The 20,371-nt window shown below is 50.2% G+C and overlaps 1 protein-coding gene across 4 annotated transcripts in view; it reads left to right on the forward strand.

Moving 5' to 3' along the window:
• The first annotated feature begins 649 nt into the window (after window positions 1-649).
• dock5 (dedicator of cytokinesis 5) overlaps window positions 650-20,371 on the forward strand; it is a 204,412-nt gene continuing 184,690 nt past the window's right edge. The window contains exon 1 of one of the 4 annotated variants that reach the window (XM_059963635.1): window positions 650-997. In XM_059963635.1, coding sequence (XP_059819618.1) covers window positions 955-997 — 43 coding nt within the window. In that variant the 5' untranslated portion in view covers window positions 650-954. The remainder of the gene's footprint in view (window positions 998-20,371) is intronic. The other 3 variants (XM_059963641.1, XM_059963616.1, XM_059963626.1) reach the window with 3 other exon arrangements.

Genomic DNA, 20,371 nt, shown 5'->3' on the forward strand with positions numbered 1-20,371 from the left:
AAAACACAAATAAATTAACAAGTAATAACATATATTCCAGGCAGGGACAGAATCCAGATCAGTGATCACGGTGCTCTACAGTGATCCCCTAACTGCTATGCCACCACACCTGGACCTTACACGCCTCATCCGGTACCCAGTCATAGAGTCAAACAGTGTGGAAACAGGCCCTTCTGCCCAACTGGTCCATGCTAACTAAGATTCCCTTTCCAGCTTGCCTGAGCTTGACCCATATCCCTCTAAAGCGAGGACTGGCAACCTGGGGTCCGCAGACCCCTCGGTTAGTGATTGGGGTCCTGGGCATAAAAAAAAGTTTGGCGTCCTTCCTGTAAACCTTTCCTTTCCGAGTCCCTGTCCAAGTACCGGCCTCAAGCAGTTCCTCTGGCGGTTCATTCTGCTCACTGGGTTAAGGTGTTTCTCCGCGGATTCCCGTTAAACCGACCACCCTGAACCGACACCCTGCCATGCCCTCTTTCAAAGTTCGAGAGCGGCTGCCTCCCCAGCCCAGTGTCCGATCTCACTCTGGGGGTAGAATTCTCTCCCCCCCCCCCAACCTCCCGACTCCGCTCCTGGTTTTTATGTACCTGCTTTTCGAGGAAAGCTTCCAACTCCCTGCCCTCATCAATCTGACCTCCTGTGTCAGGGATCCCAACAACCCTCCCCCTCGGCGCTCCACAGACACAAGGGTTGGAGTGATGGGTGGGAGGGAGGGAGGGACGGACGGAGGGTGGGGAGAGTTCTGTCCTCCTGCTCAGTCGGTGGAGAGGAGGGAGAGGGGAGAGACCCTCACCGAGCGCTCAGGCCGAGCGGAGAGCGGCCGCCGGGAGGGGCTGAGGCGGCGATGAACAACTCTCTGTCTCTCCGCCCCCCGCTCAACATGGCGCAAAACCGCGGCGCGGGCGAGCAGCGGAGCGGGCGCTGAGCCGAGCCGGGCCGGGCCGGGCCGGGCGAGCCATGTCCCGCTGGACGCCGAGCCGCCGGGACAAGTACGGGGTCGGTGAGTGAGCGAGGGAGCGAGGAGGCGACGGGGCGGGGCGGGGCGCCGGTAACTTCCCGCAGTCGGCCGCTGCCCAAACTTCTCGCACCCCTTCAGTCCGGGGGGAGGGAGAGGGGGGCAGCCTTTTCCCAGAGGGGAGAGGGGGATACGGCGCACACTCCCCCGGGAGCGCGCCCCGACTCCTGCCCCCGCGCGGCGCGCGCCCGGTGAGTGCCCGGACTCCCGGACTCTGCCCCCCTCCCCACCCTCCGGATCGCGCGCCCGGTAAACGCCCGCACTCCGCACCTGGGGCGCGTGCCCGGTGAATGCCCGCACTCTGCCCCCCCCCCCCCCGGATCACCTGGGGCGCGTGCCCGGTGAATGCCCACACTCTGCCCCCCCCCCCCCGGATCACCTGGGGCGCGTGCCCGGTGAATGCCCACACTCTCCCGGAGGGGTGCGGGTCCGCTGAGCGCCCATGCCCCGTGCCCGGGAACTCTCGGTGCGGCTGACGAGTTAGTTACTGGTCCCCGCTTTCAGCGACTTGTTCTCATGGCGAACCTCCAGAAGTTGGTTTTGCATTGGCGAAGCAGCGACTCGCGATGGAACTACTGAGTTGGACCAGTTGTAGGGAAGTTACTGGAGGGAATTCTGAGGGACCAGATCTACCATCGCTTGGATGGTCAAGCCCTGATAGAGTATAGTTCTAGCCAAAGGTGAGGAATCTCAGGAATTCATTACCACAAACTGTTGTGGAGGCCAGGTCATTGGGTATGTTTAAGGCAGAGGACAGTAGGTTCTTGATTAGTCAAGGCGCGCAAGGTTATGTGGGAGAATGGGATTGAGAGTGAAAATGGATCAGCCATGACCAAATGGTGGGAATTGATGGGCCAAATGGCCTAATGGTGCTCCATTGTGTTATGCTCTTATGCCTGGGGAAATTATGTCTGACTCATCTTTTGGGGCTTTTTTTTGGTGAGTTAACCAAGGGCAGATGAAGATAGGGCAGTGGATGTTGTCTGGATGGACTTGTGCAGGCTGATCCGGAAGGTGTGATTGAATGGGAGGCAGATTTGGATTTGGCTTGAGGATAGGAGGGAGGGGATGATAGCTGAAGGTCGATTCTCTGACTGGATGCCCACGCCTAGCGGAGTGCCCCAGTGGACAGCGTTGGCATGTATGTTACTCATGATGAATGTTAATGTGCATCACACACAAAATGCTGGAGGAACTCAGTAAGTCAGGCCCATTACACCACCTGTGTTTAGGGTGGCAATGAAGGTCCTCCATCTCTGGCGGTGTTCAGGACTTCCTTCATCATGTCAGTAGCTTCCTCTTGGTTTCCACTACCGGCAGTCACACATGTCCCAGGTAGAGACTTAGCAATGTCATCCCTCTCAGAAACAGAAGGATTCTTCATTGCTCCTTCCATAACAATTTGCTTTACCAGTCACGGTTGTTATCCCTGAGCTGAACCCCCGAACCTGGAGGACCAGTGGACCACTCTAGGTCTGACCTCCACCCTTTGACCTGTTTGGCATGGGTGATCCTATCAGGAGCCAAAGCATAAAGCCCTGACTCCAGCCAACGTAGCTAACTGGGTCATTGAGGCACGCAAGCCTCTAAACCCAATGACAAGGTTGTAGTCCTCTTGGAGGAGGGGAATAAACAGATGATGTTTTGGGCTGAGACCTTTCATAAGGAGAAGTTTTAGTCCAAAATGTTGACTGTTTATTCCACTCCATAAATGCTGCCTGACTTGCTGTGCTCCTTCAGCATTTCATGTGTGTTGCTCAAGATTTCCAGCGTCTATAGAAACTCTTGTGTTCATGTTCTGGATGTGAATCAACATTGCACAATTAATAAGTTTGATAATGATACATAATTAGGGGGTTCTTTTGATGGTGAAGCAGGTTACAATGAGTTACAAAGAGATTTTGATTGGTTAATGAAAACGGCTGAGGATGGATTTCATCTTGGGTAAGTGTGAGGTGATTTGCGGATCAGTGCAGTGAATGGCAGGGCACTGATGAGCGTTGTGGAACAGAGGAACCTGGGAGCACAAGTGTACAGTTTGCAGCCACGTAGCTAGACAAGGTGGTGAAGAAGGATCTTAACATGCTGGCCTTCATCAGTCAGGGCATCGAGTCCAGGAATAGGAATGTTATGTTGGTGAGACCAGTGTGGACATAGTGGAGGATTACAAACACCTGGGGATACAAATGGACAATAAACTGGACTGGTCAAAGAACACTGAGGCAGTCTACAAGAAGGGTCAGAGCCGTCTCTATTTCCTGAGGAGACTGAGGTCCTTTAACATCTGCCGGATGACGCTGAGGATGTTCTACGAGTCTGTGGTGGCCAGTGCTATCATGTTTGCTGTTGTGTGCTGGGGCAGGCAGGCTGAGGGTAGCAGACACCAACAGATTCAACAAACTCATTCGTGAGGCCAGTGATGTTGTGGGGGTGGAACTGGACTCTCTGATGGTGGTGACTGAAAAGAGGATGCTGTCCAAGTTGCATGCCATCTTGGACAATGACTCCCATCCATTCCATAATGTACTGGTTAGGCGCAGGAGTACATTCAGCCAGAGACTCATTCCACTGAGATGTAACACTGAGCGTCTTAGGAAGTCATTCCTGCCTGTGGCCATCAAACTTTACAACTCCTCCCTCGGAGGGTCAGACACCCTGAGCCAATAGGCTGGTCCTGGACTTATTTCCACTTGGCGTGAATTAACTTATTATTATTTAATTATTTATGGTTTTATATTGCTATATTTCTTCATTATTCTTGGTTGGTGCGGTTGTAATGAAACCCAATTTCCCTCGGGATCAATAAAGTAAGTATGTCTGTCTGTCTGACCACACTCAGAGTATTGTGTACGGTTTTGGTCAGCTTTTAATAGGAAAGACATTGTCAAGCTGGAGAGGGTGCAGAAGAAATTTATAAGGATGGTGCCTGGAGGAGCTGAGTTCTCAAGAGATGTTGGCCATGCTCGATCTTTATTTCTTGGAGCGGAGGACAATGAGAAGTGACCTGGTAGATGTTTATAAACTCAAGAGGGGTATGGATAAGTGCACAGTGATAGTCTTTCCCCTTGGTGGGTTGGGAGCCCAAATCCAGAGGGCACAGATACAAGGGGGTGGGGGGAGAGATTGAAGGGAGACCCAAGAGGTCACCTCTTTACACAGGGGGCATCGAGTAGCTGGAATGAGCTGCAAGAGGAAGTGATTGAGGCAGGTACAATTGTAAAGCTTTTGAGGCATTAGGAGAGGTACTTGGAGGGTTATGGGACTATGAGGGAGGATGATGTGGCTAGTATGTACCAGTTGGGCCAAATGGCCTGCTATTACTCTGATATTCGTCACATCTGATGTTGAATGAATGAAATCTGATGAGTTGTTACATGCCCAAGTTGTTTAGTGTTTCAACTCTGAATTTTATCATCTTTTTGTGTGCTTCTATTTATTTGGTTTGTTCCCACTACGGTCTGAGTGCCCTCTTTCCTAGTTTTTTTTACCCTATGAGTCAGACGTTAATATTTTGTAGGGCCTGACTTCTGTTGCCATGGAGATACTATCTCACATCTTCAGGGACCCAGGCTCGGTCCTTGTCTCAGGGTGCTGAATGTGTGGAGTTTGCAGGTTCTTCCAGATGATCCTGCTCCTCCCCCCCCCCCACCCCACCCTACATCCCAAATCTATGCAAGATTGTTCAGCAGTGAATCAAGACTGTTTAATGTCATTTCTTGTGCACAGGTGTAAAGGATAATTGTTACTCCAATGCAATGCAAAAAAAAACACAGTAAGATAAAGAACACAATAACTAAAAAACATAAATAATTACAAAAACTTAAGATAACATATCTACATTGATTGTATGTCCATAAAGTGACATATGTGTATGTATAAGTTGCCTGACAGGAAATGGTGAAGTATGGCTAATACGAGAGGGCACAGTTTTAAGGTGCTTGGATGTAGGTACAGAGGAGATGGCAGGGGTAGGTTCTTTTTGCAGAGTGGTGAGTGCATGGAATGGGCTGCTGACAACGGGGATGGAGGCAGATACGATAGGGTCTTTTAAGAGACTCCTGGACAGGTACATGGAGCTTAGAAAAATAGAAGGCTATAGGTAATCCTAGGTAATTACTAAGTAAATACATGTTCGGCACAGCATTGTGGGCCGAAGGGCCTGTATTGTGCTGTCGGTTTTCTATGTTTCTAGTGCAGGTGGGAGGTGTGTTAGTGGATGAGGTGTTAATCAGCCTTACTGCTTGGGGAAAATAACTTCTGGAGTCTGGCTTGGATGCTTTGTAACCCCCTCCCTAATGGGATTGGGACAGCAGTCCATAAGCAGGGTGGGTGAGATCCTTCATGGTGTTACTGGCCCTTTCTGCATATACAGTAGTGTGCAGAAGTCTTGGGCACTCTAGATTTTTTAGATGGTTTCAGAGGGTAATGGCCACCACAGAGCCCTGAACCCAACATCTGGGATCATCTGGAGAGACAGAAACAAGCGAGACAGCCAAGGTCTGCAGAGGAACTGTGGCAAGTTCTCTAAGCTGCTTGGAACAACCTACCGGCTGATTTCTTTATAAAGCTGCAAGACAGAGCACCCAAGAGAACTGATGCAGTTTTAAAGGCAAAGGGTGGTCACACCAAACATTGATATGATTTTTTTTTACTGTTCACTGCTCTTTACAGTAATTTTTTTGATATTTAGAAACTTTTCAAATCATTATTTTTGAAAACATCTTGGCTTAACAGAATCTTTTATGTGAGCCTAAGACTTTTGCACAGTACTGTATGTTTATGCATGTTCCCAGGCCTAAAGGGTTAATTGTGAATAGCTCTTTGGGGTATAGGGAATAGTTGAATTGGGGAGAATTGATGGGTCTATGGGGAGGGTTAGCAGAGGGTGGTGTAAATGGGTGGTTGGTGCAGACTCGATGGGCTGAAGGACCTGCTTCCTTTCTGAATGAACCTGTAACTCTACAACAAAATTCAGCCAACGTACTCCACGTTCAAAGCCAGTGGCAAAGGACATCCGCAGTCAAGACTACCTCTCTACATATGAAGGCCAGCAACCAGGAGTCCATGTGATTAGAAGGCACGAGGGCCGCCCAGTCAGGTTTATGTATATAAAATGTGTTGTCTTGCGGCAGCTGTCCAGTTTGTTGGTTGTCTGTCATGTCCGACAATGACAAGAAACCTGTGCAGGAGAGTTTCTAAAGTGGAAAAGCCACTGTACTGGAGCAGTTCCACTCTCTCAACCTTGGAAGTCCGGGTCCAGTGGTACGAGTAAGCATCACAAACTGGGGTCTTCCTTGATTGCAGTGGGCGACCACGACGTCTTCTGTGTCATGCTCTTCGCTCTCCATGGAGCGTTGCAGTACACTCTTCCTGGCCGTTGGATCCCACTGTGGACCTCATCCGCCCAGTCCACTGGAGCTGACTTTGCATGCTCAGACAAGCATTCCCTTATCTCACCAGCTACACCCACCTGGTTAAGCTCACCTGTCGAAGTGGTGTACTGGGGTGTGGCCCCTGTCACATGCAGACAGCTACCTGGAGCCACAGGTGAGAGCTGAGAGCCCGGTGGGAACCAAAGCTGAGTCAATGGCCCTGGTGTAGACACAACAAGCCCCTTCAGCAGAGGTGCTTCCCTTGCCTGGGAAACCCCATACATTATATTTTTATATAACATATAGCATATATTTTATGCAAAAGTGCAAAAATAAGGAATAGCAAAGTAGTGTTCAAGTGTTTGTGGACCATTCAGAAATCTGATGGGGGAGAGGAAGAAGTTGTCTCTGAACCCTTGAATATGGGTCTTCAGGGACGTTTTCCAGATTGTGAGGATCTTTAAGTGATTGGATGCTGCCGTCTTGAGGATTTCTTTGATGGCGGGGAGGTGATGGAGCCGCTGAGTCTCTAACCCTCTGAAACCTCTTGCAGTTCTGTACCAGCCTGTGATGCAACCAGAGCAACACACACAAAACGCTGGGAACTGCAGAGAGAGTGCAGAGGAGATCTGCGAGGATGTTGCCTGGATTGGAGGGTGTACCCTTATGAGAATAGTTTGAGAAGACTTGGCCTTTACTCCTCGGAGCAACGGAGGATAAGAGGTGACCTGATGGAGGTGTACAAGATGAGGAGGGGCATTGATTGTCCGGATAGCCAGTGGCTAACAAGGGGCACAGTTTTAAGGGGTTTGGAATAGGTGCAGAGGGGATGTCAAGGGTAAGTTTTTCACACAGTGAGTGGTGGGTGCATGGAAACTGATACAGCAGGGTCTTTTCAGAGCCTGATAGATAGGTGCAAAGAGCTTAGAAAAATGGAGGCTATGTGGTAGGGAAATTCTAAGCAGTTTCTAGAGTAGGATACACGGCCAGCACAACATTGTGGGCCGTGATGTGCTGTAAATTTCTGTGTTCTATATTTTATGTTCAAAATGGAGAGGAATAAACATTTAAACAGGGGACCTGGTAAAGGGTCTCAGCCAAAAATGGCTGACCTGCTGAGTTTCTCCAGGATTTTATGTGTGTTACTTTCAGTGTCCTGCATCTCCAGAATCTCTTCTCTTTACGATATAACCAGTCAGAATGCTCTCCACTGAACATCTGTAGAAATTTGCAAGACTCTTTGGTATGAAGTTTCCACAAACTCCTGATAAAGTAGAGCTGGTGTGGCTCCTCTGGGATCTTGATACCAGGAGCTTGAAGCTGCTCACGCTTTTCACCACGGAGGACTTCCCCTTCCTGAATCAGATCCTTGGTCTTGCTGACTTTGAGTATGAGATGGCCGTTGCAATACCACTCAACCAGCCAGTCCGTCTCACCCGTTTACACCTCTCGTCGCCATCTGAGATCTCACCAACTGTGGTGTCCTCGACAGATTTGTAACTGGGGTGTGAGCAGTGCCTAGCCACAGTCACGGGCGTAGAGAGAGCAGAGCCGCCGACTAAGTACGCATCTTTAAGGTGTGCCTGAGTTGATTGTCAACAAAGAGGAGATCGATCTGCACCGACTGCAGTCTCCCGGTAATGAAGTCGAGGATCAAGCTGAGAGGGTGGTACAGAAGCCCAGGTTTTGAACTTGGTGATTAATACTGAGGGGATGATGGTGTTTAACATCATGGCGTGTGTTTTGCTGTTGTCCGGGTGCTCCAAAGCCAGGTGGAGAGCCAGTGAGGTTGTGGGTGCTTTAGACCTGTTGTGGCAGTGGGTCCAGGCAGGGGTTAATTCTAGCCCTAACCAACCTCTGAGCAAGCACTACCGGGCAGAAGTAGCTGCTCTTTTTGGGCACTGGAATGATTGCTGCCATTTCGAAGCAGGTGGGAATCTCCGACTACAGCTGAAGATGCATTTGAACACTCCAGCTAGATGGTTGACACAGATTAGGTGCTCGTCTAGGTACACCATCAGAGCCAGTGATGCCGTTTTCAATCAATGATCAACGCAGTCCGAGGATTGGCTGGGGCAGCCCGCAAGTGTCGCCATGCTTTGGATGACAGCGTAGCATGCCCACAATTCACTAACCCTTACCCGTGTGTCTCTGGAATGTGGGAGGAATCCAGAGCAGCTGGAAGAGATCCATGTGGTTGTGGAGTAAATGTAAAATTTCCTCCAGATAGCGGTGGGACAATGCTAGACGCCCCACTACAATGCTGCCATACTATGGTTTCCCTCTCTCCTTGTGTATAACTCCCTCTCTATCCCTCTCTCTTTGTGTATACTCCCTCTCTATCCCTCTCTCTTTGTGTATACTCCCTCTCTATCCCTCTCTCTTTGTGCATAACTCCCTCTCTATCCCTCTCTCTTTGTGTATAACACCCTCTCTATCCCCTCTCTCCCAGAGTATAACTCCCTCTCTATCCCCTCTCTCCCAGAGTATAACTCCCTCTAACCCCTCTCTCCCAGAATATAACTCCCCCTCTATCCCCTCTCTCCTTGTGTATAACTCCCTCTCTATCCCTCTCTCTTTGTGTATAACTCCCTCTCTATCCCTCTCTCTTTGTGTATACTCCCTCTCTATCCCTCTCTCTTTGTGTATACTCCCTCTCTATCCCTCTCTCCTTGTGTATAACTCCCTCTCTATCCCCTCTCTCCCAGAGTATAACTCCCCCTCTATCCCCTCTCTCCCGGAATATAACTTCCCCCTCTATCCCCTCTCTCCCGGAGTATAACTTCCCCCTCTATCCCCTCTCTCCCGGAGTATAACTTCCCCCTCTATCCCCTCTCTCCCGGAGTATAACTCCCCCTCTATCCCCTCTCTCCCGGAGTATAACTCCCTCTATCCCCTCTCTCCCAGAATATAACTCCCCCTCTATCCCCTCTCTCCTTGTGTATAACTCCCTCTCTATCCCCTCTCTCCCAGAGTATAACTCCCCCTCTATCCCCTCTCTCCCGGAGTATAACTCCCCCTCTATCCCCTCTCTCCCAGAATATAACTCCCTTTCTCCCCTCTCTCTGTGTTTAACTCCCCCTCTATCCCCTCTCTCCCAGAATATAACTCCCTCTCTATCCCTCTTTCTTTGTGTATAACTCCCCCTCTAACCCCTCTCTCCCGGAGTATAACTCCCCCTCTATCCCCTCTCTCCCGGAGTATAACTCCCCCTCTATCCCCTCTCTCCCGGAGTATAACTCCCCCTCTATCCCCTCTCTCCCGGAGTATAACTCCCCCTCTATCCCCTCTCTCCCGGAGTATAACTCCCCCTCTATCCCCTCTTTCCCGGAGTATAACTCCCCCTCTATCCCCTCTCTCCCGGAGTATAACTCCCCCTCTATCCCCTCTCTCCCGGAGTATAACTCCCCCTCTATCCCCTCTCTCCCGGAGTATAACTCCCTCTCTATCTCCTCTCTCCCGGAGTATAACCCCCCCTCTATCCCCTCTCTCCCGGAGTATAACCCCCCCTCTATCCCCTCTCTCCCGGAGTATAACTCCCCCTCTATCCCCTCTCTCCCGGAGTATAACCCCTTCTCTATCCCTGTATTCTTACCGTGCCACAGTCAGACTTGCCAAAGTGCACTTTTGTACTCCCTGGGACAGGAGCTGTGATTGTGGGGGTGAGTGGTGGGAGGGACGGGCAGAAGGCAAGTCGGTGATCCAGATGCTGGCACTGCTAACAGATCACTTTAAGAAGGCACTTTGCTTCCATCTGCTTTAAGTATCCCTTCCCTAGATTAGAGAAAAGGAGAACCATGTCTATGCCCCTCGTGATATTTTTATCTCTGTCATGTCACCCTTCAATCTTCCATGTTCGGAGAGATAAGGGTCCACTGTACCATAACACCATACGATATAGGAGCAGAATTAGGCGATTTGGCCCATTGAGTCTGCTCCTCCATTTTATCTTGGCTGATCCATTTTCCCTCTCAGCCCCAAACTGCTGCCTTCTTCACGTCTGCTTTCGTTCGCTGACCAATCAAGAACCTATCAGCCTCTTCCTTCAATGTGTCCGATGACGTGGCCTCCGGGTAGCTGCCTGTGGCAACAAATTCCGCAGATTCACCACCCTCTGGTTGTTCCAAACAGACACCTCTTTGTTCTGTGGCTCTGTCCTATGGTACTTGACTCTCCCACCATGGGAAACATCCCTGCAGGTAGCCTCTCCTTGTAATGCAGGTTCCCAAGAACAGGCTACATTCTGGTAGGGGCGAAAGTGTTCGGAGGGCATCTGAGGGTCTTCTCTTGGAAGGTCATTGCTATCTGGACCATGCTGTCAGAGGGAGTTGTGGGGGAGAGACTCTCTCAGCATCTAAGACCCGTCAACAACTGAGTGTTGTTTCTGCCAAGTGCTCGTGTTTATATCGGTCCGACTAGTTGTTCTGATTGGTTGGCTGTCACGCTGGCTGCTAGTCTCCGTTGGATCCTGGTTAACTGGATAGCTGAGTGATATCCACTGGTTATCAGTCATTGAGAGTGTCGGAGGCTCTCTCCCACCTCTGATCCTACAGTCACATAGGTTTGTAAATTGTCTCCAGTTCAACATGCTTGTTAACAGAGTCTTCTGTTCAGAACCAAGCTTCTAAGAACTCTCTTGATTTCATGTTTTGTGTTTCTGCCAGGATTTTTGTAGTTCCCCCAGACAAACCCGTGTCCTTCTTGGCCTTTGTGTACTGAGATAGAGGATCGTGTCTACTCACAGTTGGCTGATATTCGTGTATCTAGACGTGTACTGGAACCACCGAGGATTTCTAAAGAGACGGATCAAATGCTGGACATTGGGGTTCCTACAGGTGGTACTTGGGAGTTAGGATGGATATGATGGGCTGAAGGGCCTGTTTCTGCACTGTATAACTCTTGAGAGGTAATGTCATTGTATGCCTTGCATCACAGAGCCGAACCAGTTCTCTTCCAGTCTAGGTGATGATCAGCAAATAGTGAAGGGGGCAGGGTTCTACATTCACCCGTACACAATCCCTTAGGGGAAAGTCATGCTCCTCTTGAGCCATCACACTGCTGCCACCAACTCCTGCACAGTCTGCTAGAGTGGACACAAGATTCTTGGTGGGGGGGGGGGGGGGTTGCACATCAATCCATCAATAGTAGGATCTCAAATTCTAATCCTTGTGTAGATTTGGCCCATCGAGTTTCTGGCTACAAAACAATCCCATCGATTCCATTCCCCCAGTAACTTCCTTGTAAGCTCTCTCCCGCTCCTGTCAACTCCAACCCGATCTTCCAGGCCCCATCCTCCCTAATCTAATGGACAACTAACCTTCTATCGGTGCAGTCTAGGACAGGGGGTCTCTGAGCCTGAATTGGACGTCAATGCCCTCTCACTGCAACTTTCTGCTACAGAGGCAACTGGGGAATTGCAGTTTCTCAGACCCACTGTAAACAGGTTAGAGTAACACAAATTTAGATTCGATTATTAATCAAATATACATCGAAGCATACGGTGAAATGCATCATTTGACCAAGTGGCACCACACATTCGGCACCAACATAGCGTGCTGTGTAAATGTTTTATGTAGCAAGGGTGCCTAAGACTTTTGCACAGTACTGTGTTGTCAATGTGGAGCAGAGGGTGAGTTTGTGAATCCGGTGGGGGCAAAAGATGTGGTGAATGTTGGGGGTGGAGCATCAGGGTGTGGGGCAGGTGCAGAGAAGGAGTGCCAGGGGCAGGGGTGGGGGCTGGCTTGGGTGCAGACACACACCCGGCCGTAAGTCACTAGGCGAAGTCATTTGATTCCAAACGATCAGTTTATTGATCATTACAGAATATCTCTCTGGCAGTTCCTGCTACCATCCCCTCTCCCCTCTCCCCTCTCTCCAATTATGACTCCCCTCTCCCTGTTCCCTTCCCACTCTCAGTCCATATCAGAATCAGGTTTATCATCACTCACATATGTCATGAAATGTGTTTTATTTTGTGACAGCAGTACAGTGCAATACATAAAATTACTGCAGTGCTGTGCAAAAGTCTTTGGCACCCTAACTATATCCTGAATGTGCCTAAGACTTTTGCACAGCACTGTAGATAAACAGATAACTAGATGAACAAAGAACAAATCAGCAAGCAATAAATATCGAGGACATGAGATGAAGAGTCCTTGAAAGTGAGTCCATTGGTTGTGGGAACAGCCAAGGCTACTTGGAAGCGTTGTCGTGGAAATGGCCAATGAGACGGGAATCTCCAGGGATACCGGACCTCTGCTCCAGAGCCTGGGATCGTTCTGCAGGACTCCAGCTGCCTCTGTACTGTAACCTGACTCCACAGCTACCGAACCTGCTGGCAACAGCCAGAGGTCAAGTCTCCCTTTGATCCCCACCCTCGGTGACGAGCGAGAGACAGAGGGGCCATAAAGGTGAAGGCTCCTTTCAGTCCTGTCCGGACTCGAGCCGTGGAAGAGCTGTTAATCCTCTACCCGCCCGCCACTGCTCCCTTTGTCCATCCCCACTCCTCACTCAATCATCCCCCGTGTGCGGGCTCCTCACTGGCTTTCTGTGAACAATCCCACACCTGGTCTCGACGGCTCCTGCCCCACCGCAAGGGTCAAATCCACTGGGGGGCGGTGGGTCAGAGAGTGAGCGGGGGCCCCTGGGTGTGAAGGGCAGTGAGTGGGGAAGGAGGGTGTAGTCCCAGGGGATACCCTGCGATGGTGGCAGGGTATGAGGGGATAGTCTCGGGTGAAATCGACTGCGAGCAAACAGCCGCTCAGCGCAAGGTTAACTTGACGAGACCTGACAAGGTTTGGGACACCTTTGACTGATTGACCGCAGCAGGCAGGCAGCACGACAGATCTGGATTGAGTTTGAGGGCAGTGTTTGGCTGCCCCTCCTACTGGAAGAGCACACGGACACCTCTGTCTCCTCCGAGGAGTCCGGCATGTCGCCAATGTCCCTCAGCAATTTTTGTCAGTGAACCATAGAAAGCGTCCCATTGCGGCTTAGTGCAGCAATTACACAAGAAACTGCAGAGCATTACGGACACAGCTCAGTTGATCATGAAAACAAGCCTCCTTTCCATGGACTCTATCTACACTTCCTACTGCCTTGGGAAAACTGCCAACATCATCAGTGACCCCGCTCACTCCAGACATTCCCTCTTTGACCCCTCCCACCCCAGATGTTCTCTCTTTGACCCCTCCCATCCCAGACATTCCCTCTTCGATCCCTCCCCCCCAAACGTTTCCTCTTCGATCCCTCCCCCCAAACATTCCCTCTTCGACCCCTCCCACTCCAGACATTCCCTCTTTGACCCCTCCCACCCCAGATGTTCTCTCTTTGACCCCTCCCATCCCAGACATTCCCTCTTCGATCCCTCCCCCCCAAACGTTTCCTCTTCGATCCCTCCCCCCAAACATTCCCTCTTCGACCCCTCCCACTCCAGACATTCCCTCTTTGACCCCTCCCATCCCAGACATTTCCTCTTCGATCCCTCCCCCCCAAACATTTCCTCTTCGACCCCTCCCACTCCAGACATTCCCTCTTCGACCCCTCCCACTCCAGACATTCCCTCTTTGACCCCTCCCACCCCAGATGTTCTCTCTTTGACCCCTCCCATCCCAGACATTCCCTCTTCGATCCCTCCCCCCCAAACGTTTCCTCTTCGATCCCTCCCCCCCAAACATTTCCTCTTCGACCCCTCCCACTCCAGACATTCCCTCTTTGACCCCTCCCACCCCACCCCAGATGTTTTCTCTCTTCTCCCCTCTCCCATCAGGCAGAAACCTGAAGTGATATACCACCAGGCTCAAAGACAGCTTCTACCCTGCTGTTATCAGACTCTAGTAAAAACTTCATATACAGTAGTGTGCAAAAGTCTTAGGCACCTTTGTATATAGGTAGGGTGCCCAAGACTTTTGCACAGTATTGTACTTGTCAACATGGAGCAGAAAGTGGGTTTGTAAATCTGGCGGGAGCAAAGGATGTTGGGAATTGCGAGGGTGGAGTGCCGCGGGAGGGGTGTGGGACAGGTGGCAGAGAAGGAGTGACGAGTTGGAGGATGGTGGGGGTACTGACGCACCCAGCCCTGAGACACCAGGCAAGGTCATTTAATTCCAAACAATTGGTTTATTGATCATTACAGAATGTCCCTCTGGAGCTTCCCGTTCCCTCCCCTCTCCCTTCCCCTTTTCCCAACCATGATTCCCCTCTCCCTGCCCCCTTCCCATTCTCAGTCCCCAATAAGACCCATATCGGAATCAGGTTTAACATCACTCACGTATGTCATGAAATTTGTTTCTCTTTTGCTGCAGCAGTACAGTGCAATACATAAAGTTACTTTGGTGTCTCAGTGCTAACTGTGTCTGCACACAAACCACCTTCACCTCTGGCACTTTTGCCCCTTCTCCTGTCAGTAGAAACGGTTCTGCTGGGCTTAGCAGCTAAACCACACGTGAAGGCCAGGAGCTGGACTTGGTTGTCAGAGGCTATTTTGACATGTACACCATTAGAGCATTTAATAGGTAGTGGGAGCTTATCCTCCCAGCCATAACAATCTTAAGGAACCAACTTTAAAATGCTCTTTATATGTACATCTCCTGTATGAGCTGGTGTTATGCTTAGCCTGCTCACCGAAAGCAGAACAACCTTGGGGTGTTTTTGTTCTGTAGAGAACGGTAACAGGAGTTGATTGGTATTGTTTGGTAGTGAGGAACAAAGTGGTGAAACACAGAATTAGTAAACAGGCTGGTGTTGGTTCTCGGAAGCCAATTGGCAGGACGGAACTTGATTTACGCAGCTCCCAGACAAGGTCGGAGCTCTCGGAGAGATAACTGGCTAGCTCAGAGGACATTCCAATGAATTTATTTAGGAAATACATAAAGATATCTTTCTCCATAGCCTGAGAAAGCTGTCAGAACTGATTATTCTTGCGCCGTGTCTGGGTGATCGTCACTAATCTCAAGTAATGCTCTGAGGCAGATGACAATGTAACATGGCAACGCAGAATGAGCTGCTCTGGAGAAATTCCTTCACACAACTCTCAATACACTCAACAAAGGTTCAAAGGGCCATTTATCAAAGCGTATATCTATACACAACTCTGAGATCTGTCTTCTACAGATAGCCACGAAACAAAGAAAGACCATGAAAGTTGTTCAGAGAGAAACATCAACCCCCCACACAAAAGAACAGCATCCTGATCATCAACCCCCAAAACCCTACACACCCTGCACAAAGCGGGACAGGAATATCAACCCCCCCCCCCACACAAAAAACCAACAGAACACAACAGAAAGGCAACCCCCAGCCCCCTTCCCCTTGCACAACAAAACGGAGAAGGGTCAGGTGATAAAGAATCACAGAATATAAAAACCGTAAGTCTGGATAAAGTCCACAGTCCATAAACACGATAGTCCAATCGATAAACTCAGAACCATGATGCCATTCTACTATACCACCGACTTTCATCGAAAGGGAGAGTCACCATATGAGGCAGAGGGGCCTACCCACCTGCCAGTGAGCCACACAGCGATTGGCCGCTCACAGTTTCCTTCTCTGGCAGCCATCAGAAGGAAGGCAGTCAGCACAGAACTCTCGCTCGCTTTCTGTATTCGCCTCAGACTCTCAATCTTCCACCCAGTGCTTTAATCAGCGATTAATGGACGATTTAATCAGTGAAATGGAGTCGACCATTGGCTCGTGCCCGCTCTTGAAGTTTCTTTGCATCGAGGCCGTCTGAGTACGTGCTTGCTTTGCGGAATCTTCTCGGGGACGACAAAGTGATGGATCAAACAATCTCCAAACTGTAAATCACCGGCTCTGACAGTCCCAGAAACACATTTAAAATGAAAAACAGACCTAAAAGAAGTAAAAAGAGTATTTTCGTTTGCTATCTGGAAGATGTCGACCAAGGAGCATTGTACGCTGGTGCCATCTTGACCAGCTTAAGAAACACTGTCAGAAAAGTTCAAAAGAAAAACTGCAGACACTGGAAATAAGAGTGTAAGATATATGAGCAGAATAAAGCTATTCGGCCCATCAAGTCTGCTCTGCCATTTGATCTTTCTTACTGCCCATTACGCCACAGGTGTTTAGGGCAGCAATTAGGGCATCTGTGCTTGTGTTCATGGCTTCCTTCATTGTGTCAGCTCAGATTTCACTGCTGTCAGTCATGCAAGTCCTGAGTGAAGACAGGGCAATATTGTCGCACTCAGATGTAGAAGGATTCTTCATTGCTGTTTGCCTAACAATTTTGTTTTACTAGTCAGGGTTGTTGGCCCTGAGCTGAACCCCTGAACCTGGAGGACCGGTGGACCACTCTTAGTCTGGCCTCTCCCCTTTGACCTGTTTGCCATGGGTGACCCTAGCAAGAGCCAAAGCATAAAGCCCTGACTCCAGCCAACATAGCTCTCCGGGGCATTGAGGCACACAAGCCTCCAAACCAAACCATGACAGGGTTGTGATAGTCTTGGAAGTGCTATTTGATCATGGCATATTGTCTCTCTCGACTCCATTCTCCTGCTTTCTCCCCGTAACCTTTCACACCCTAACTGATCAAGAACCTATCAACCTCCGCCTTAAATACACCCAGTGACTTGGCCTCCACAACCGCCTGTGGCAATGAATTCTACATCATCTGGCTAAAGAAATTACTCCTCATCTCCATTCTAAATGGATGTCCTATTCTGAAGCTGTACCCTCTGGTCCTAGACTCCTCCACTATAGGAAACATCCTCTCCACATCCACTCCATCTGTGTCCTCTGGTCCTAGACCCTCCCACTATAGGAAACATCCTCTCCACATCCACTCTATCTGTGTCCTCTGGTCCTAGACTCCCCCACTACAGGAAACATCCTCTCCACATCCACTCTATCTGTGTCCTCTGGTCCTAGACTCTCCCTCTACAGGAAACATCCTCTCCACAACCACTCTATCTGTGTGCACTGGTCCTAGACTCCCCCACCATAGGAAACATCCTCTCCACATCCACTCTATCAGTGTCCTCTGGTCCTAGACTCCCCCACTATAACATCCTCTCCACATGCACTCTATCTGTGTCCTCTGGTCCTAGACTCCCCCACTACAGGAAACATCCTCTCCACATCCACTCTGTCTGTGTGCTCTGGTCCTAAACTCCCACACCATAGGAAACATCCTCTCCACATCCACTCTATCTGTGTCCTCTGGTCCTTGACTCCCCCACTACAGGAAACATCCTTTCCACATCCACTCTGTCTGTGTGCTCTGGTCCTAGACTCCCCCACTACAGGAAACATCCTCTCCACATCCACTCTATCTGTGTCCTCTGGTCCTAGACTCCACATCCACTCTATCTGTGTCCTCTGGTCCTAGACTCCCCCACTATAGGAAACATCCTCTCCACATCCACTCTATCTGTGTCCTCTGGTCCTAGACTCCCCCACTATAGGAAACATCCTCTCCACATCCACTCTATCTGTGTCCTCTGGTCCTACACTCCCCCACCATAGGAAACATCCTCTCCACATCCACTCTATCTGTGTCCTCTGGTCCTAGACTCCCCCACTACAGGAAACATCCTCTCCACATCCACTCTGTCTGTGTGCTCTGGTCCTAGACTCCCCCACCATAGGAAACATCCTCTCCACATCCACTCTATCTGTGTCCTCTGGACCTAGACTCCCCCACTACAGGAAACATCCTCTCCACATCCACTCTATCTGTGTCCTCTGGTCCTAGACTCCCCCACTACAGGAAACATCCTCTCCACATCCACTCTATCTGTGTCCTCTGGTCCTAGACTCCCCCACTATAGGAAACATCCTCTCCACATCCACTCTATCTGTGTCCTCTGGTCCTAGACTCCCCCACTATAGGAAACATCCTCTCCACATGCACTCTATCTGTGTCCTCTGGTCCTAGACTCCCCCACTACAGGAAACATCCTCTCCACATTTACTCTGTCTGTGTGCTCTGGTCCTAGACTCCCCCACCATAGGAAACATCCTCTCCACATCCACTCTATCTGTGTCCTCTGGTCCTAGACTCCCCCCACGATAGGAAACATCCTCTTCACATCCACTCTATCTGTGTCCTCTGGTCCTAGACTCCCCCACTACAGGAAACATCCTCTCCACATCCACTCTATCTGTGACCTCTGGTCCTAGACTCCCCCCACGATAGGAAACATCCTCTTCACATCCACTCTATCTGTGTCCTCTGGTCCTAGACTCCCCCACTACAGGAAACATCCTCTCCACATCCACTCTATCTGTGTCCTCTGGTCCTAGACTCCCCCACTATAGGAAACATCCTTTCCACATGCACTCTATCTGTGTCCTCTGGTCCTAGACTCCCCCACTACAGGAAACATCCTCTCCATATCCACTCTGTCTGTGTGCTCTGGTCCTAAACTCCCCCACCATAGGAAACATCCTCTCCACATCCACTCTATCTGTGCCCTCTGGTCCTAGACTCCCCCACTACAGGAAACATCCTCTCCACATCCACTCTATCTGTGTCCTCTGGTCCTACACTCCCCCACCATAGGAAACATCCTCTCCACATCCACTCTATCTGTGTCCTCTGGTCCTTGACTCCCCCACTACAGGAAACATCATCTCCACATCCACTCTATCTGTGTCCTCTGGTCCTAGACTCCCCCACTATAGGAAACATCCTCTCCACATCCACTCTATCTGTGTCCTCTGGTCCTAGACTCCCCCACTATAGGAAACATCCTCTCCACATCCACTCTATCTGTGTCCTCTGGTCCTAGACTCCCCCACTACAGGAAACATCCTCTCCACATCCACTCTATCTGTGTCCTCTGGTCCTAGACTCCCCCACTATAGGAAACATCCTCTCCACATCCACTCTATCTGTGTCCTCTGGTCCTAGACTCCCCCACTACAGGAAACATCCTCTCCACATCCACTCTATCTGTGTCCTCTGGTCCTAGACTCCCCCACTACAGGAAACATCCTCTCCACATCCACTCTATCTGTGCCCTCTGGTCCTAGACTCCCCCACTACAGGAGACATCCTCTCCACATCCACTCTATCTGTGTCCTCTGGTCCTACACTCCCCCACCATAGGAAACATCCTCTCCACATCCACTCTATCTGTGTCCTCTGGTCCTAGACTCCCCCACTACAGGAAACATCCTCTCCACATCCACTCTGTCTGTGTCCTCTGGTCCTAGACTCCCCCACTACAGGAAACATCCTCTCCACATCCACTCTGTCTGTGTCCTCTGGTCCTAGACTCCCCCACTACAGGAAACATCCTCTCCACATCCACTCTGTCTGTGTCCTCTGGTCCTAGACTCCCCCACTACAGGAAACATCCTCTCCACATCCACTCTGTCTGTGTGCTCTGGTCCTAGACTCCCCCACTACAGGAAACATCCTCTCCACATCCACTCTATCTGTGTCCTCTTGTCCTAGACTCCCCCACTACAGGAAACATCCTCTCCACATCCACTCTATCTGTGTCCTCTGGTCCAGACTCCCCCACTACAGGAAACATCCTCTCCACATCCACTCTACCTAGGCTTTTCAACATTTGATAGGTTTCAGTAAGATCCCCCTCATTCTTCTAAACTCCATGAGTACAGGCCCAGAGCCATACGGGTTAACCCCTTCATTCGCAGGATCATTCTTGTAAGCCTCCTGAACCCTCTCCATGCCAGCACATCCTTTTTTAGATATGGGGCCCAAAATTGCTCACAGTACTCCAAACGGAGTTTTTACCAGTACCTTAATATCCTTAATAAGTGAACCAAGAACTTACAAAATAAACACGAGGTTCTCCAGATGCTGGAAATCTGGAGCAACACACACAAAATACTGGAGGAGCTCAGCAGATCAGGCGGTCAGTGTTTCGGGCCGAGACTTTCCTTCAGGACGGGGAAGAAAGGGGGAAGATGCCAGAATAAAAAGGTGAGGAAAGGGGAAGGAAGATAGCTAGAAGGTTATAGGTGAAGCCAGGTGTGTGGGAAAGGTAAAGGGCTC

The sequence above is a fragment of the Hypanus sabinus genome, chromosome 1 (genome assembly GCF_030144855.1).
Source record: "Hypanus sabinus isolate sHypSab1 chromosome 1, sHypSab1.hap1, whole genome shotgun sequence".
Classification (NCBI taxonomy): Eukaryota; Metazoa; Chordata; class Chondrichthyes; order Myliobatiformes; family Dasyatidae; genus Hypanus; species Hypanus sabinus.